We start from the raw sequence: 20,723 nt of genomic DNA on the forward strand, positions 1-20,723 counted from the left end.
CATTTAAAGCTAAGAGATAATCATTGCTCTTCACTTGTCTCACTTGATTGCCTGCACGCAAATCACATCTCACACGTAGCCTGCGCCCTGCATATAAATCTATATCCTGTTTGTAATTGGATCTTGTGGAAGGTATACAAGAAGTGATTGTAAGAGATAAAGGCGACTACTGATCATCAGTCGGTAGTCCCCCCATCACTTCGGTTCTGATCACCAGGATTCCCACCTCGCTAAGGTGACAACTGGCGCCCAAATAGGGACTTGAAATCAAGGAACAGTCACGCAGTGATCCTGAGACCCTCCCAGAAGGAGGAAAGTGAGAATGATGGGGAAAATCAAAGTGGACCCAGCCTTTTCTAGCATTAATACAACACCCTTTATCTCGGGGAGGCACTTGAGTATCCAGACGTCAATGAAGAACTTGTCTGGATGTTATTTGCAAATATAATCCTTGGTTTCCTGATGAAGGAACCTTGGAAGAGACAATTTGGGAGCGCACATGCCATAATGTGGAAAAGGCTTATGGACAAGGTAAAAAAAAATTCCTGTGGAGTTTTGGGTTACATGGGCATTGGTAAAAATGGTAATTTTAATTCTTAGAGGGGAACGTAAGGGAGAGGGTCTTAAGGCTGAAACAGCCGCCTCTCTGCATACATATGAGTTAGATGATGAAACAACCCTACAAATTAAAATCGAAAGTAAAAAATTATTTTCCGGCAAAAAGGACAAACACCGTGTTTCTCCTTTGGCCACGGCAGCTCCGATTTCCTCCAGGGATGAGGACAAGGAAATAGCAGCAGACCTCTTTGGGGATGAGGGAAATGACACTGGGTTGGATGATAATTTAAGCATATTACAATTAGGACCAACAAAAACTAGGAAACAAAATTCTATTTCTATACTGTCTTTCTATACCATCTTACCCCCATGAGCTGCACTTAGATTTCCCTGTAACTTTTCATGCTAATGGGCCAAGTACTTATGATGGGATGCCGATGGAAACTGTAAGAGAACTTAAAAAGGCATGTTCCATGTACAGGCCTACTTCTCCTTACTGTTATGAATATTTATCCAGTTGGGGCAATAATGCCTGCTGGATTCCCTATGATTTTCAACTCAGAGCTAAAATGGTATTAACCTCTTCTACAATGGAGGATGTGGCTTTCGGAGGAGGCATATGAAAAGGTCAGGAGTTTAGGACAGAGAAGAATGTAGCAGCTGTTACTTACGATATGCTCATGGGAACAGGAGCTTGGATGACTTCTAATCATCAAACTCATAACATCCCTCCTGCAGCCCTTCCCCATGTATATGATGTGGCCTTACAAGCCTGGCAAAAAATTAATTCGGGTACCGATTATACTGCCAGTTATACAAAAATACAACAAGGGCCTAAAGAGCCATATGTTGATTTTATTGGCAGGTTAAAAGCATCATTGGGAAAGCAGATAAGAAGAGAACAAATTCAGGAAACACTCTTAAGACAACTAACATATGATAATGCTAATGAAGATTGCCAGGCCCTGATTTGACCTTTTAGAGAATCTGGCAGTGTCATGGATTATTTAAAAGCTTTTCATAATGTAGAATCCTTTAAACATCAGGCCTGAGTAATAGTGTTAGAAACCATGGCTGTTCAAAAACAATTGCAGGCAAAATGTTTTAATTGTGAACAAACAGGACACATAAAAAAACAATGCCTTCTCCCTCCCTGTCTGGTTACCCTCTCTTCTTCCAGTCGCCTGAATAAGTCCAAGGTTCAGCCCCCTAATGTTTGTCTCCACTGTCGATGAGGCAAACACTGGGCCAAGGAATTTAAGCCTAAACCGATAAAGATGGAAATCCTTTGGGGAGCCCTCATTAGGGAAACTTCCTAAGGGGCCAACCCCAGACCCCAATAACTATTCAGTTTGTACCCAACAGTGACTCTCAGTAATGGACTTAGGCCCCGCTACTCAGGGGAGCGCTGGTTTTGATATCCCTCTCCCCCTTAGGGGGATATATAAAGCCCGAGTCCTTGCTTTATATATCCATCTCAATGTCTTTATAAATTGTCAGCAAACGTATATGAACCTATACCCCCAAATACGGTTGGTCTCCAGCTTGGATGTAGTAGTTTAACTATGAAGGGAGTTACAGTACATACTGGAGTTTCAGACTCCAATTATTATGGTGAGATTCAAATTACAGTTTCTGTCACTGTTCCTTGGACCTTTTCAGCCAGTGAAGGAGTCCCCCAACTTTTCTTACTCCCCTATATTATGCCTATTCAATCTTCAAATTTTAGGGAAGGAGGATTCGGCAGAACTAATAAAAAGATTCATTTTTCTTTTTTTTTTTTTTTAAGATTTTATTTATTTGTCTGACAGACAGAAATCACAAGCAGGCAGAGGCAGGCAGAGAGAGAAGGAAGCAGGCTCCCCGCCGAGCAGAGAGCCCGACGCGGGGCTTGATCCCAGGACCCTGGGATCATGACCCGAGCCGAAGGCAGAGGCTTTAACCCACTGAGCCACCCAGGTGCCCCAAAAGATTCATTTTTCTAAGAAACTGTTTGAAGGAAGTCAACCCCAAATGAAGCAGATTCTGGAGCAGATATCCCTATCATTTCTTGTCAATGTTGGCCACGCCAATGGTCTACAGTGTGTGCTGATTATGCCCTTGAGGGTTTTGGCTGTGTAACTACTCAACAATTGAGACAAAGCAGCCGACCGACCTCTGCCCTGTAGGGGCCCAGAGGGATTACAAGGTCATATTCAACCTTTCATTGCCTGTACCTATTCATCTCTGGGGATGAGATTTATTACAACAATGGGATGCTGAAATTCACATACCTACATCCTCACTTGTAAAAACATGATGAAAAACATGGGGTATATTCCTGGGAAAGGCTTAGGTAAAAACTTACAAGGAGTGCCTGAACCTCTAGATCTTAACCCTAATGATACTCGCACTGGGCTGGTTTTTATATAGGGGCCGTTGGGGTTGATAAAGCCCCTTCATCAATTCTAATCACCTGGAAAAGTAACGAGCTATTTGGACCCCCCAATGGGCCCTGAAGTTAGAAAAACTGAAGGTTCTAAAAGGTTTAACTCAAGAACAATTGGAAAAGGGACGTATTGAACCTTCTTTTTCTCCTTGGAATTCTCCAATTTTTGTTGTAAAGAAAAGGTCAGGCAAATGGAGATTATTAATAGATCTCTGTAATATTAATGCTGCAATGGTAACTATGGGTGCATTACAACCAGGACTTCCTGCTCCCTCTTATATACCTACTAAATGGCCTTTAGTAGTTCTGGATTTACAAGACTGCTTTTTTGGTTTTTTTTTAAAGATTTTATTTATTTATTTGTCAGAGAGAGTGAGCACAGGCAGAGAGGCAGGCAGAGGCAGAGGGAGAAGCAGGCTCCCTGCTGAGCAAGGAGCCCGATGTGGGACTCAATCCCAGGACTCTGGGATCATGACCCGAGCCGAAGGCAGCCGCTTAACCAACTGAGCCACCCAGGCATCCCTACAAGACTGCTTTTACACTATTCCTATCCACCCCTCAGACAAAGAGTGTTTTGTATTTTCAATTCCAACAGTAAATCAACAAGAACCTTTACAAAGATTTCAATGGAAAGTTCTCCCTCAAGGCATGACTCTCTTAGGATGTGCCAGTATTTTGCAGGAAAGATTCTTGAGCCTATTCAACAATTATATCCCACATGTTATATTCTCCGTTACATGGATGGTATCTTACTAGCAGCCCCAACCCCAGAGGTCTAACATCAATTGTTTTTAAATACACAACACTACCTGCAATAGGCTGGTCTTATAATAGCTCCCCAAAAGGTACAATTTACTCCACCCTTCTCCTATTTAGGTCATATGACAGAACGTACCACTGTTCATCCCCTAAAGTTTTCCATTCATCAAGATAATTTAAGTACTCTAAATGGTTTTCAAAAATTATTAGGAGATATTAATTGGTTACTCCCAATGTTGGATATTCCCACACATCAACTTACAAATCTATTTGCCATTCTTTTCTTTTTTTTTTTTTTTTTTTTTTCCTATTCACCGCTCTTGAAGAAGACCCTAACCTTGATAGTTCTCGAAGCTTAACACTGCAGGCTGAACAGGAACTTCAGTTCCTTGAAAAATGCCTTCATCAAGTGTTCTTGCATCGATATGATCCTGCATTACCTTACGGTTATTTGTGTTCCCTACTCCCCATTCACCTACAGGGTGATAGCTCAACAAGACTCTGCTTTAGAATGGATCTACTTAAAATACAGATCTCGTGATCCATGGCCGAACCAGATGTCTTCAAATATCAGGATATGACCCTGATGTTATCATTCTTCCAATCTCTATAAAACATTTTTCTTCCCTCTTTCCCTTGAATGATCATCTCCTTAATGCTTTAGCAGGATATTCTGGAACCATTGGAAACCATTACCCTGCAGGTAAATTATGGGATTTCCTAAAAAAGACATCATTTATAGTTTCTAATATCTGTAAAACTAGTCCAATTTCAGGTGCTCCTGTGTATTATATTGATAGCTGCTTGACTGGAAAAGGAGGCATACATGGACCTGGTTTAAGCCTCTCAATTCAAAGCAAGTATGCATCAGTGCAACAACAGAAATATTTGTTCTTACTGCTCTGTTAACTCCTATGTCTTCTGCACTTAATATCATTTTTGATTCTGCTTATGTAGTTAGTCTCTTTCCCACCACTGAAACAGCTCAGATATCTACAACACAAAGAAACATGTTACACCTTTTCTCAAAACTATAGTCCCTTGTACAATCACGTTCCCATCCTCTCTATGTCACCCATATTAGGGCCCATTCTTCTCTCCCAGGACCCATGGTAGAAGGTGAACATCAAGCAGATATCCTGACATGTCCTATTTTTACATCACCTGCAGATGAACACTCAGTTTTGCATGCTAATGCTAATTGACTACACAACTGTTACCGCGTTCCACTTTGAAAGGCGCATAACATTGTTCAATCCTGTCCTATTTGTGCACCTTTGCACTGCCGCCCACACCCTTCAGGAGCCAATCCTCATGGCTCACAGGCCAATGAATTATCGCAGATGGAGTTAACTCATTTTGATCTCTTTCCTCATCAACCTTATTTACATGTTGTTATTGATACATTTTCTAAATTTCTTGGAGCAGTTCCTCAATCCTCCGAGTCCTTTATGGCCATCCGCTCTACTCTGTTGCAGTGTTTCAGTGTTAAGGAAGTCCCTACTACCTTAAAAACTGATAATGCACCAGCTTACATAAGCCACAAATTTACTGCCTTTTGTTCTGATTGGCAGGTTCGTCATATTACAGGTATACCTTATAACCCACAAGGACAAGGTATAGTTGAATGAGCTCATCGTACACTAAAACTGCAATTATTAAAAAACAAAAAAGAGGAACCCCCAAGGATGTTTTAACACTTGCTTTATTCACTCTTAATTTTCTGAATTTACCCCGAGGCGACATTCAGCAGCAGAAAAACACTTCTCACAGTCACAGCAATCCCCGAAAGCATCTTTCCTGTTTGGTTCAAATCTTTTAATGAATGGCTCCCTGGCCTCCTATTAAGGAAAGGCAGAGGGTCTGCTCTGATTTCCTCAGATTCTGGTGATAGATCCTCTGAAACACTATGGCTTCCTCTTCGGCTCATCAGGCCCTGGAAAACCAACGACCTTGTCAATAACCACTGCACCCCTGATGTCCGAGAAAGATCCGGAAATATAAGATACATAGGAGGTCACTCACAAGATGCATGTGCTGTCCCTGCATAAGAAGAGACCCTGACCATATCGGCGTAGGGACGATCCACCCACATGGGGTCAGATTAAGGCCCTGTCAGCTAAAAGAGAAGCAGTTTTATGATTTTCCAGAAGACCCCTGAGAACTTGCTTTTGGCTATGGTTGCTCTTCTGACCTGTACACCACCAGTAAGAGGAAATTATATATATTGGGCCTGGATACCTCATCCACCACTCTTATGCTTGGTTGAATGGAGTGGAAAGGGGCCTAAAATATACACAAATGATTCTATACATATGCCCTCTCCTTGGAGACAACAGGGCCCAAAACATCCTCAAGATGAAGGTACCCCGTTTAACATTTCTTTAGGATATAGAACACTTCCTATCTGTTCAGGAGGCACTTCTTGCAGTCCATTGGCCTTGAAGACTTGGCTTAGTATTTTACCCCCTACAAAACAATCACAAACACTGTTAGGACTTTTGGAGGCCATGTCTCTTAATTTTACAGATGTGAACATTACTACACAAGGTAAACCTACTGTATCTCAATGTCAATCTGTATCTTATAAACATTGGAGATATACACCTGTTTGGTGGAGTGACTGCTGCTCATCCCATGGGAAATTATTGAGTATGAAAATAAACAACACACTTATTACTTCATTGATTAGGGTCCACGTGGGCAATTCTCTCACAATTGTACAGAGGAGGATAACACTGTGTGACAATATACATAAGATACTTTGGATTGGCAACGCCACTCACTGGGAACACCACACACGCGGTTTGATGACTTGGCATGAAGGAGGATTATCTTCACCATGGCCTCGCCTTAAATATAATGATCAATTATATCCTGAACAACCTGATATCTGGAAATTGGCCACTGCCACACAACCCCCTGAATATTGGAAAAGCAGTTTCTTAGGAACAATCAACAGTCGAATTCTACTTACTCATTTGATTACAATGTGTCCTTTTATATTCATGCTTGTTTACTAATACCTTATGTTTTTGCTCTTGGACCTTTACGATTTAATGAAACTCTTAGAAGTGTTGAATATACATCACGTAAATTATACACTTTCATGAATTCATTTGTACCATTTAATGCCACTAAGGATAGTATTATCATTCTGAAAGCCAGAAAAAAACATCGGGCTTCTTGTAAATCTCACTGGAGAATGGCAACATTCTCCAATAGAAGGTCTTACGACAAAGGTAGTTTCTCATCTTCTGACCCGATCAATAAGATTTATAGAATGGATAATATTTGGCCTTATTATTCTTATTGCTATAGCTCCTGTAGCTGCAGTAGCTAGGATGGCCTTGCAGACATCAGCTCAAACGCATACATATGTAGAACATTGGCAAAATCAATCCCATGAATTATGGACTACACAATTAAAAATAAATGAGGATTTAGAAAATCGTGTAGCAAAACTACAGCAGGCTATGACTTGGTTAGGAGAACAGGTCCTTTGTTTACTTATTAATTTATTTTTAAATATTTTATTTATTTATTTTGCAAAGAGATCACAAGTAGGCAGAGAGGCGGCGGGGAAGCAGGCTCCCTGCTGAGCAGAGAGCCCAATGTGGGACCCAATCCCAGGACCCTGAGACCATGACCTGGGCTAAAGGCAGAGGCTTTAACCCACTGAGCCACCCAGGCGCCCCTCAGGTCCTTAATTTATAACAACAAATTGTACTCACTTGTGATTAGAATGTGACATCTTCTACCCCTGAAAATATAATATGAATGGGATAAGATCAAATAGCATTTACAAGACTTATGAGGGAATGTATCTCTTGACATCCAAGAGCTCCAGAGGAGTTTTTGAAACTTTTCGAACAAATTGCCAGGCGTTCCTTATGAGAACCTCGCTATAGGGACTGCTGAGGCACTGCAGGGCCTTGACCCTTGAGCTTGGTTTCAGAGTATTATCCATTCTGTTTCTGGGGCAGGAGTTACCTTGCTAATATGTTTATGTATATTTCTTATAAGGTACTGTCTCCTCAAACAACCAGTGAACAAACAGGTATCTAGCTCGGAATTGGCTCTTAAGATGTTGCAATTGAAAAACAAAAGGGGGAATTGTTGGAACACCACCCAGATCCTCAGCAGTGTGACTGAAGTGATGTTGAATCCTGTAAGAAAACTCCAGGAGATGGAGGGCAAGAGTCTTCCTGGGTCGATGCCCACAATAAACATGGGAGGATCCCTGGAGTGTTTTCATGTCCTCCTTTAGATAGATCTGATAAGTGTGGAGAATCCTTAACTTGCTCTTGTAATTTAAAGCTAAGAGATAATCGTTCATTTGTCTCACTTGATTGCCTGCATGTAAATCACATCTCACATGTAAGCCCTCGCCCTGCACATAGATCTATATCCCATTTGTAATTGGATCTTGTGGAAGGTATAAAAGAAGTGATTATAAGATATAAAGGCGTCTACTGATCATCAGTCGGTAGTCCCCCCATCACTTCAGCTCGGATCACCAGGATCCCCACCTCATGAAGGTGACACTTAAGTAATATTCTTTAGTTGAAAAAGATAAAGACCTTCATTTGCTACGGCAGAACATAGGAACTACATATTCAAAAAAGTGAATAACTATAAATACCAAGATCAGAATAGAATAATTCTTCTTTGGGAGGGCATTCCTAAGAGAACTAGTGTATATGTGTAGGGGTTTCTAGGTGGCTCAGTCAGTTAAGCATCTGCCTTCAGCTCAGGTCATGATCCTGGACCCCCAAAATGGAGCCCGGTGATGGAGCCCATTGTGGGATTTCCTGCTCTGTAGTGAGTCTGTTTCTCCCTCTCCTTCCGCCCTTCTCCCCCTACTCCTGCTGTCTCTCTTGTTCGCGCTCTCTCTCTCAAATAAATACAGTCATTAAATACATTTTTAAAAAACTAGTGTTTAAGACACCATCAAGTTCTCTTATTTAAGTGGAATTATTCCTGAAAAAGCTTTCTGGAGCATAATATACTCTCTCTCTACCTAACTTTTTTGCACCCAAAATATGCAGATACTAACATACGTATATTGACTTAGTGTCACTAGTAACCTCTTACTAAACACTATTGCCTTCTCATCATATATATGAATTATATAAAAAGATTTATAACCTCCCCAGGCTTACTACTTTCATTATGTTTAATAAACATGTGCCATTTCACTGTCACTGTTAAAACGTCAAATTTAAAATGCTGACATGATCCAGTGGGATCTTAGCTGGCACATGTTTTGAGTACTTTTAATCCTTAAAATGTTCTTGTCTTTTTCCTCTTCAAATTCTACTTGACATTCTAATAATTCCCATTGGAAACACCTGCATGATTAAGGTAGCTGAAAAACCCCAAAGCATATTCCCTATTGCATCACGAATGACACAGCAGATTTCAGAATTTACAATGTCCCACCATGAGAACATATATTTGACAAAAAAAAATCAGAAATGATCAGGTAATCTCCTTTTCATCAGAAGGAAGAGGACAGCCCCTTGTTTAAGAGTAGCAGTGGAGCCCTAAGAAGGTGAAATTTTTGGTCATTCTTCATATTTAGAAGGAATTGAGAGGAAGAATACAAAGAAAGTCCTATTATTTGTCTGAGACATTTGCTGCCTTAAAATGCATGAGAATGGAATAATCCTGCAGAAACAGGAAAAGGGTAAGTTCTAAATTCAGACATATAGCATTTTCTACCTTGTCCCTCAAATATACATCCTGCATGTCCTGATGTTTAGTATTATATTAAAGGGGTTAAAATCTTTAATTGTACTATTATAAAGACGTGAAAATGCCAACAGCCTTGAGAGATTCACCACCTGGATTTACATTTGAGTATCACACAAATGACTAGGTTTTTCCTATTGTAAATCTGAGATAAGGGGGAGAAGAAAATTGGGAATCACAAGTTAGGAGGGGTAGGCTGAGTCCAGAAACAAACCTCACAAGTTTACAAACCTCTTGGTTACCACACTCAGTTGGCCTGAGTTTCTTCCCTTGAATATGGTCCTAACATGTACAAATATAAGGCTCAGAGTTAAGGATCTTAAAACAAGACTTGATTCACAAATACTACCTGAATTCTATAACAAGATATAAAATAACCTCCCCAGGCTTACTACATTCATTATGCTTAAGAAAAAATGCAAATAAACAACTTACACTCTTCCTTGAAACAACACAAGTTTTTACCAGCACAATGACAAACAAATCTACTGACACAAGGTCCATTTACCATTTTTTACTAGAATTTTTCTAATCACTGAGTGCTTTCTTAGTTGATTATGTGGATATAATGTGGCTACTAACCTGCTCCTTTGATTTTCATGTCAACCCTATGCAGGAGAAAGAATAGATATATTATTCCTCCCTTATAGGTTAAAAAAATTCAGATATTAAAAGACTAAATGACTTGCTAAGGTTATATGCTCCCCAAATTAGAGAAATAGTAGCTTCAATAAGATAGAATAATTCCCAAAGCAGAGTTCTTCCTGGAACATTTGTGATACTATCTAAAAACCACAAAATATAAAAAAAAAAACAAACCACAAAATATTAAAAGATGATAGAGGTTTCCATCATCTAATTTAGCTATCCTATTGAATTGATAAGTAGTTGTCTGAGTGAAGATTTGAGTAACTGAATAAAGTTTTATATAATCCTTAAGTTTAGTATCAATTAAATATTTTTTATGTTCTTCAGCTTGATCCACATATTTCAAAACTTGAAGAAGTGTTTAAGAGTGTATTTTAATAATTTTAAAAAGGGTATAAAGGGTGTCTCAGTCTGTTAAGTGTCTGCTTTCGGCTCAGGTCATGATCCCAAAGTCCTGGGATCGAGTCCTACACTGGGCTCCTTGCTCAGCAAGGAGCCTGTTTCTCCCTCTGCCTGCTGCTCCTCCTGCCTGTGCTCTCTCTCTCTCTTTCTCTCTCTGACAAATACACAAAATCTTTTAAAAAATAAAAAAGGAAAAAATTAAAAAGGGTATGAATACAGAGTGAGAAGACACACTGTCATTTTAGAGAGAGAGAATGCTCGCCCAGGTGAGAGGTAGAGGAAGAGGGAGAGAATCTCAAGTAGACACCCCGTTGAGCCCAGACCCCTAGTCAGGGCTCAATCCCATGTCTTTGAGATCATGACCTGATCTCAAGAGCGTGCCACTCAACCAACTGAGCCACCCAGATGCCCCAGAAACCACCCTGTCATTTTCAAACATTTATTGAATGGATTCATGTTGGCAGGGTGGTTTTAAGGAGATTAACTTCAGAGCACAAAAATCAATTTATTGTTGTCAGAATGAGTTAGACAAAATGTTTGAGAAGAGAATGTGAAGTAATTAATGAGTGGATGAGATAATGTTCAAAAAGGATAATGTTCAGGAGCAAAGTCTAATCAGTGAAAGGAAGTCAAGCTTCTTATCGGTAGAAAAATCCATTGGAATGGAACACTTAGGAAGCACGTGCCACGTTCCTTTTACCTTGGAGAAAAATATTCTATCATCTCAGAATTGATGGAAAGATGGGCATTGAATATAATGATAGAATACATGCACAAAGCAGAGTAAAAATGAATTAAGTCTCAAAGAATGTGGTTAAATGAGAGAAAGAAAGAGAATGACAAGAAAGAGAGCAATGAGGAAGGAAGAGCAAAAGTTCGATGGAGAGAAGCTGCAAGGAAAATAAAGGAATAAAAGATAAGGCAAATGTAAAAAGAATAACTGAGAAAATGAGTGTGTAAAATAGAACTAGGATGAAGAGAATGGGCAAATGAGAAAAATAAAAAAGAAGCAAGAGGAAATGAATGAGGAGAGATGAAGGAGGAGATGCTAGGAAGGTGATCAGTCCCCAAACACCTGGTCCCAGGAGCTGATCTGATGGCAGCTGGAATCTAGGCATCCTCAGTGTGGCCTTGTGGATGCTTTGTCTGCACTCTGAGAAAGAGGGGAGGCTATGAGCCCCCTCTCCACCTGCACATCTTCAATGCCAGATGTGTTTTTCTACCAGTTGACATAACAAGGAAGGTTAGGGATGATGAAAACATTCAGGTCTCTATCCAGGCCTACATTGACAATACTTGTTTGCCTGACAAGAGCAAAATGCTGGTCTCTGTGAGAGTCACTGTTTTGGGCTTCTTTTCCCCAGAAATTCATTTTATGTAGAGTAATGTTCCTCTGATGCATGTCTGTCCTCAGTCTCTGTGATGAGTACAATTTGAGAAGCACAGGAACAGAAGGTATATAAATGAGAATGGGAGAAGAAAGTGGGTTAAAGGGGGAAGTGGTATGCAATTCCATCTGTTACTAACAGGGAATAGAAGTGGATCTGGAAACACAAAGCAGAGGAAGAGTGGGAGACTGTAACTCTTAGAATGCTTCCTGTGGCTTGGAATTGTCAAACTCAGAAAAGCATGAAATAACTGTCAGTGAGCACCTGGAAAGCACAAAGACTAAGAATAGTTAGAAGGAGCAATTGACTGACTTTCCTGACAGCAGGTTTCTATAGGTTTCTAGAGACAGAATAAGAAATGAAGGTGGAGGCATTCTGGGTGAAAGACAGAAGAAAGCTCCTCAGATAATTTCAAGGATCGCAAAGATTTTTTTTTCTTATTTCTTTTGTTTTTAGGCTTTTTTAAAAAATTCAAGTTAGGTAACATACAGTATAGTATTAGTTCCAGATGTACAATATAATGACTCAATACTTCCATACAAGGGGTGGTGCTCATCACAAATGCACATCTTAATCACCATCATCTATTTAACACATGCCCTACCCACTTCCCCAGTGGTAACCATCAGTTAGTTTCTTCTCTATAATTAAGAATCTGTTTCTTAGGGGCTCCTGGGCGGCTCAGTGGGTTAAAGCCTCTGCCTTCAGCTCAGGTCATGATCCCGGGGTCCTGGGATTGAGCCCCACATCGGGTTCTCTGCTCTGTGGGGAGCCTGATTCCTCCTTTCTCTCTCTGGCTGCCTCTATGCCTGCTTGTGATCTCTGTCTGTCAAATAAATAAATAAAATCTTAAAAAAAAAAAAAAGGAATCTGTTTCTTGGTTTGCCTCTCTCTTGTTTTCCCCCCTTTGCTCATTTGTTTTGTTCCTTAGACTCACTATAGAGTTTATAAATATGTGATTAAGTATCTCTATGCACAGATATGTGCCCATGTCTTATAAATTCCTTTTGCAAAACATTTAGCTGCTAGTTACAAATGTTATTAATCACACAGAACATATGCTCTGATGTTTCTATTAAGTGTGCCCTAAAATACTAGCATATTGCCTAAATTTGTTTTAATGGACTTTTTAAGGTTGATTTTTCCTTAGGTTTTTTTTTTTTTTTCCTTTTTTCCTCTCTTCCTACATCTTCTTTCTAGGAATGCTATCAAAAATTTCTGTCAAATTTCAATTGGGACTTTTTACTTCTCCAGTTTTCTCCTCCACAAATAATGGCACTTAAAAAAAGATTTATTGAGGGGTACCTGGGTGGTGGAGTCATTTAAGTGTCCAACTCTGGTCAGCTCAGGTTGTGATCTTGAGCATCTGGGATAGAACCCTGTGTTCAGCTCCATGCTCCACAGGGAGTCTGCTTAAAGATCCTCTCTCCCTCTCTCTCTGCCCCTCCCCACTCTGTCCGTTTTCTCTCTCACTCAAATAAATCTTTACAAAAAAATTTATTGAGATATAATCACAATAATATAAAATTTCCCATTTAAGGTGTATAAGTCAATCATTTTAAGTGTATTTACAGAGTTATGCAAGTATCACCATGATAAATTTTAGAGCATTTTAATCACCCCCCAAAAAACTCATATTAGCAGTCATTCCTCATTCCACCCATAGTCCTAGGCAACCACTCTTCTACTTCCTATCTCTATTAATTTGCCTTGTCTACAGATTTTCAGAAAATGAATTGAACAATATGTGGTCGTTCGTGACTGGTTCCTCTCACGTAGCATGATGGTTTTGAGTTCATCAATGTTGTAGCATGTTACATTATGTCATTTCTCTATATTGCCAAACTATTCCATTGTATTCATAGTACTTTTGAAAAATAACTATTGCATGTAATTCAAAATCAAGGGAACTTTAGTTATATGTCACATTACAGTATTGTGTTACAATTAGCAATCTTTCATTTTTTAACTCATTCATGCCAACAGTCAAACATTTTCAGGTATCACAATATATGAGTATATATTTACAAAATAAGTTTCTACAATTATAGTAATATACAAATTAGAAAATGACCACAAATACAATTCTAAATAGAATTCTTATTTAGATCAGATTACAGCCAGAAAGGGGGAAACATTTATGCAAGCAAAATTATGATTAATTAACTGCCTAAATAAAGTAATATCAATGGGTAGATGATGATTACTAATGTCCTAATCAGTTAAAGCTGAGGAATACACACGTCTTATTTTTCTTACCACTTGTGAATGAGAATGAAGAAGAGAATTGTAAAACTAAAAATCCTAACTGTAATTGCTTTGTTTTTCTCTTCTACCCAAAGAGTATGTCATACTCTATGTCCTATATGACCTATTCCAACTCAATCATGCTTTGATTATATTAGTTGAGATATACAAAATATTTTATATATTCCAATAAGTTTTATATGGAAGTATTTGTGGGCAGGATATCATTTGGCTATCATTCTGAGATCTGAGGGAAAAATAGGTTATGGACACATGGTGAGCAAATAAAACTAGATTAGTATTCATTAGGATTTAAAAGGTATGTAGCAGTTTCAGGATTGGGATCCAACCAAGAATGTACCTAAATGAATACCTCTATGTTAAGAGAATGTAGGATTTTTGCTTGAGACCTTAAACCAGTTTAGAACAAAGGTGCACAAGGGCACCAAAGCAGAACAATGCGATGGGAGCAAGTGAAAGACACATTTAGAAAATAAGACATACAGATATCATCAAGAACTAAGAATTCTACAGGAGCTAAAGGAAAGAAGCACTTGCAAAAGCACTTTGCTCTATGGGAATGAAGAGAAGCAACAAAACCCAAGCAACAAATCTAAACATTAGAGACAGTGCACCACAGCTAACTGAGAAAACAACACACTTAACAAATTAATAATGGTTAAGTTCTGTTTTCATCAGGAAATTTCCACTATTCTTTAAGCAAAGTAGCCTAGAGTCCTATAGGAACACAATTATATAGAAGCACATGGTTAAATGAGAGTGAAAGTGTGGTTATGAAAAAAACATCTTAGGGACAGATCAAGAAATGGAGGGTAGTAAGGTCAACTCAAAACACAAGACACTTATGGGATATGCATTTTTTTCAGCTACACAAGTGTTGGATGTGGTAAATGTATTTACCTGGAGAAGAGCTATGGAAAAAATGAAAAGGTGGTTATAACAGATAATACTTTGTTATTCTGCAGACAGAGGAGAGATGGAGAGGGAGAATAACACAGTGGTGACAGAATTCATCCTCCTTGGTCTGACGCAGTCTCAACAGGCTCAACTCCTAGTGTTCGTGTTAGTCTTAGTATTCTACCTCATCATCCTCCCCGGAAATTTCCTCATCATCCTCACCATCAGATCGGACCCTGGCCTCACAGCCCCACTCTACTTCTTTCTGGGCAATTTGGCTTTCCTTGATGCATCCTATTCCTTCATTGTGGCTCCGAGGATGCTGGTGGACTTCCTCTCCGAGAAGAAAATAATCTCCTACAGAGGCTGCATCACTCAGCTCTTTTTCTTGCACTTTCTGGGGGCGGGGGAGATGTTCCTTCTTGTCGTGATGGCCTTTGACCGCTACATCGCCATCTGTCATCCTTTGCACTATTCCACGGTCATGAACCCTAGAGTCTGCTATGCCTTGCTGTTGGCTCTGTGGCTTGGGGGCTTCACTCATTCCATTGTACAAGTAGCCCTTATTCTCCACTTGCCCTTCTGTGGTCCAAACAAGCTGGATAACTTCTTCTGTGATGTGCCACAGGTCATCAAGCTGGCCTGCACAGACACTTTTGTGGTGGAGCTCCTGATGGTCTCCAACAGTGGCATGCTCACCCTGCTGTGTTTCCTGGGACTTCTGACCTCCTATGCAGTCATCCTCTGCCGTGTGCAGGGACATTCGTCTGAGGGGAAGAATAAGGCTCTTTCCACATGTACCACACACATTATCATTGTGTTTCTGATGTTTGGACCTGCCATCTTCATCTATACTCGCCCATTCAGAGCCTTCCCAGCTGACAAAGTGGTTTCTCTCTTTCACACGGTCATCTTTCCTTTGATGAACCCTGTGATTTATACCCTTCGCAACCAGGAAGTGAAAGCTTCCCTGAAGAAGTTACTGAATCGTCACATGGCTTGCTGAATGAAATAGAAGAATTAGACAAGCAACAATGGAGAAAATTTAGTTGGAACTGATTAAATCATTTATTCATGCACTGAATCATTCAGTCATTTTAGCAAATACTACATTTATTAAGTACTTGGCAATTTTCAGGCACTGTTCTAGCTATGTGAATAAGGCAGGTAAGATTCCAGGTCTCTTGGGGATATAGTCAGGTAGATAAACACAGTTTAAACTACTAAACTGAAAACAACCCATAATATCCGAAAGAGATAGTGCTCTAAAGTAAATAAAAAATAGTGTTATGATAGAGTTTGACTGGGATATGCTAGTTCCTTTGCTTTTGGTGGTTAAGCAAGGTCTTTTAGAGCAGTGGGTAGCTGGTATCAAGATAACTTAAAAGACATACCCATGGAATTGCATGGGGACAGAAAATTCTAGTGAGGAGGATGACCAATACAAGGGTACAAAGATCTTATGAATTAGTATGTTTTAAGACCACAAAAAGGAATATGTTGATACATGTAAATGAGCATCTACTAAATATTGACTGTACAAAAAAGAGTATGATATCTTGTTGGGTTTGTGCATGTATGTGTGTGTGTGTGTGTGTGTATGTAAATGCACGACAAGTCCTGTAAAATAAATGACATATAATAGGATTATTATTGATATGATTAGATTAAAATTTGCTTTCTTGTCAGATGTTTTATATTTTTTCACATTTTCTGCTTCACTTGGTTTAATTGGAAAAGGCAAGGAAACAGATTCTTTCATAGAGTCTCCAGAAGAGAATACAACTCTGCCAACTAAGTGTAGCCCAGTGAGACCTGGATCAGATTTCTGACTTACAGAATTGTAGCATAATAAATTTTTGTTATTTTAGGTCACTAACTTTGTGGTAATTTGTTACAATGAAAGAGTAAATTGATACAACACAGTCTGGTTAACAGGAACGTATTAAAGTAGTCTTTCTTACACTATCCTTTCACTTCTCATCTGTATAGGTCTTTATTATTAGTGGTGATTTCTTGTATGCAACATACATCTATCCAATACAATAATCTCTGCTTTTAAATAGGTTATTAGTTCATTTATACATATCATAATAGACATGTTTCAGTTAAAATTGACAATGTTTTTATTTTATATTTGTTTCTTTTCTTCAGTTTTGTCTTTTTTATGTATTTTCTTGGATATTTGAGTATTATTTATATTTGCTTTTTTCTTACTTATTATTTAGTTAAATTTTTTGTATGAATAATCTTGACCTCTTAGCTATCTTTTTCTTGAGGTTTTTAGTGTTTATTTTAGGGTTACAAATACATACTGAACATTTTACTGTATCACAGTCTAAAATCAATATATATCTTTCCGGGTATCATAAGAAAGTTACAACAGTATACTTCTATTCACCATCTCTTGGCCCTGATATTTGTTTTGTTTTATATTAATGTCTACTGTTAATCTATTGAGATAATATATTCAACAATATACTGTTATTACCTTTGCTGTGTATGGTCATTTACCTTTTAAAGAGATGTATATAATAAAAATTATTTTTATTCTCCTTGTGTTTTACTTTGTATAGTGCTATTGCTATGTTTTGATGTTCACTAATCTTTTCTTTTTCAATGTCATCTCTGTAAGTAATACCATCCAATACATTTTTTCACCTCAGAAATAGGATAGTATTTCAATATGGATTAAAAAAAAAATTCCATGATCCTACTTTATCTTTGTATAGTAGCAGTGCTACCTCTTTGGGTGATCAAGGTAAATTACCTTTTACAGGATGGTAACACCTTTCCTTGTCTTTACATCTCTGGGAAAGAAAACTGAAAAGTGACTGAGCTTGAGGTTAGTAGAAATCTTACTGCATCACTGGTGGAAACATATCCCAGAATTTCTGGACCTAGAGAGCCTGAAGCTGTGAAAAAAGAAGCGTATATTATACACATGTATTACAGGGAATGAAGAATGGGGAATATCCTATAAAATCCTGAAGATTCTTCTTATTGGGAACAAATTACATATAATGTGATTTATATAATAAGAGTATACACTACATCCTAGAGGATGCCACCCAAAGATAGCAGGATACAATTTTAAAATTGTGATGCTTTCTAGTACATCTTAATATAAAAGAACACAGACATGAAAAATAGCTCCATCTCGATAGTCAGTAGAAGTTCTGTGCTACCATGGTCCATTCCTATGTGGGCATAGCAGAATGCCAGGAACTGATTTCCAACTCAAGTACAGTTCTCTGCTACACATGGCATAGCCATGCTACATAATCTTAGGAAACTACACTGTGATTCTCTTATTAGGATATGGAAAACCTTATAAATGGTCTGTTTCCCAACATAGGTAACTTTAATACTGTAGAATTTGCCTGGACATACGGCCCTAGTGATAAGGCTACTTTCACTCTGTACTAAATCTGCTAAGTTGCTTTCCTGAACTAAGTTCACAAAAACTAGAACCCTCATATCAATCAATCAATAAGCAATATACACATGTTGGAATATACGGCTCCTAAAACTTGGAGCGAACTACCAGACATTATGCTTTCTTTTTTGTGGTAGTGATTGAGGTACAAGATGCCATACTTTAACTTTTAAGCTGATGTCTCAGAATACTTGCCCTATATAAACTCCGCAAAACTTTACAAATGTGTCAGGACCCTGTCACTTCAAAGAATGAGGTTTTTGTGTTCATTTTGTCTCATTGTTGGTCTGCTAGTAATCAACCATGATTACAGTGTTATGGTTAATGTAAAACAAATCATAGTATCTTAGTCCAGTGTTGGTATAGTAGTACCACAGTATCACCAGAGACTCCAAAACCTCCTGTGTGTATGCTCTTTTTTAAATAATTTGTCACAAAGAGGTGTCTGGGTGGCTCAGTGGGTTAAGCTTCTGCCTCTGGCTCAGGTTATGATCTCAAGGTCCTGGGATTGAGCCCCACGTTGGGCTTTCTGTTTAGCAGGGAGCCTGCTTTCCTCTCTCTCTTTCTCTCTCTCTGCCTGCCTCTCTGACTACTTGTGATCTCTCTCTGTCAAATAAATAAATAAAATCTTTAAAAAATAATTTGTCACAAAATGTCTGTAGAAATTCCACACACCACACCTGTATTCCAGAAAGATTGAATAATAAAATGATGCGTGCCATCACATGTCCATTTTCCTTTCAATCCTTCTTTTCATTTCTACAAATTTGTTCTGTATCATTGGCTACCCTAATCCATGAAGACTGCATTTCCAGGACCCTGAGTCACTTGACTTCCAGATGCTTACAAATGAGTATCACTGTTAGATTAACATGAGGTAGGAGGAAAGGACGACAAAGAATATACACACACATACACACACTCACACTACCTTAGCCCAGACATCTGCAGTACTTCTGTGGCTCACTCTGAAAATCAGCCACACTTTCATGGCTCTAGTTCTCCTAGGGAAATGGGCCACAATACTTCTGACTTTTGCATAGTAGCTGTTATAACCAGAAAAATGGTCTCCCAAAGAAGCCCACACCCTTATCAGGGAATTTGTGAATATGTTACCTTACATGCAAAAAGACCTTTGCAGATATGATTGTTTATAAACCTTCAGCTGGGGAGATTATCCTGGATAATCTGGGTGGACTAATCTAATGCATGAGTATTAAAAAGCATTGAACCTTTCAGGGATTCAGAGAAAGCAAAAAGAATACAGGGAGGATGAGACTTGAGGAGGCTTTAATGCACTGTTTCTGGCTTTGAAGAGGAAAAAGACATGACCAACGAATACAGGCAATGCCTAAACCGTGAGAACAACCCCAGACTAAATAACAGCAAGGGAGCAGAGATGTTACTCTACAACCACCTGGAACGAAAGTTGGCCCATAGACAGCATGAGTCTGGGAGCAGTTTCTCCCTCAAAGCTTCCAGTAAGGAATATTGTCCTGCCAACCACCTGATTGTATCACGGTGAGACCAATGTTGGATTTTGGACCTACACAGATATGAGATAATAAATTTGGTTGGATGAGGCCTCTATGTTCATGGAAGTTTCTCAAGGGAGAAGAAGAAAACAAATACATGATCACACCCTTGGGCTATGGCATGATGGCATCTTCTTTTGCCCCTCCAGCTTGGGTTTGGTGGTAGCTTCCAGCTGATGCTCATCTTTGGTTTCCCTGAACATTTCCTGTTAGCAACTCAGATATTTTGTCACTTGAGTAATTACTTAACATCCTTCTGTTTGTACAATATTTAACTGATAGCATTAAACTATAAGCATTTATAGTACTTAACATTAGTATAAAAACTCAAAATTTTCCAAATAGACCTGAGAAAAAATGGAGTTGGGGAGAGGGAAAGTATAAAACTCTCCTAGGAGTCAGAACCTACAAAGAATTTTCACCAAGTGGCTTCCTAATAACACTGTTTACTTTCATGGTATTGGCGACTTTTTCTTGCAGGGAAGGGTGCACAATGTCATTTAATGAATTCAGGTGTCCAATACTAATGAAGAATGGGAGAAGGCTACTCGGCAGTCTCTTGTACATGGTCTGGACTCATTGCTAAACTGGTGAGGAAAATGAAAAACTGTGACTGGCTCAGGGAGGGAGATTAACTTTGTGCG

At 38.9% G+C, this 20,723-nt stretch overlaps 1 protein-coding gene across 1 annotated transcript; it reads left to right on the forward strand.

The window, feature by feature from the left end:
• Positions 1 to 15,184: 15,184 nt before the first annotated feature.
• LOC308346822 (olfactory receptor 4N5) lies at positions 15,185 to 16,111 on the forward strand (the record flags this gene model as incomplete). Its single annotated transcript, XM_080809870.1, has 1 exon — positions 15,185 to 16,111. The coding sequence occupies one exon, from the start codon at positions 15,185 to 15,187 to the stop codon at positions 16,109 to 16,111; it is 927 nt and encodes a 308-aa protein (XP_080665996.1).
• Between the last annotated feature and the right edge of the window lie 4,612 nt (positions 16,112 to 20,723).

Source organism: Martes martes, assembly GCF_963455335.1.
Source record: "Martes martes genome assembly, chromosome: 7".
Classification (NCBI taxonomy): Eukaryota; Metazoa; Chordata; class Mammalia; order Carnivora; family Mustelidae; genus Martes; species Martes martes.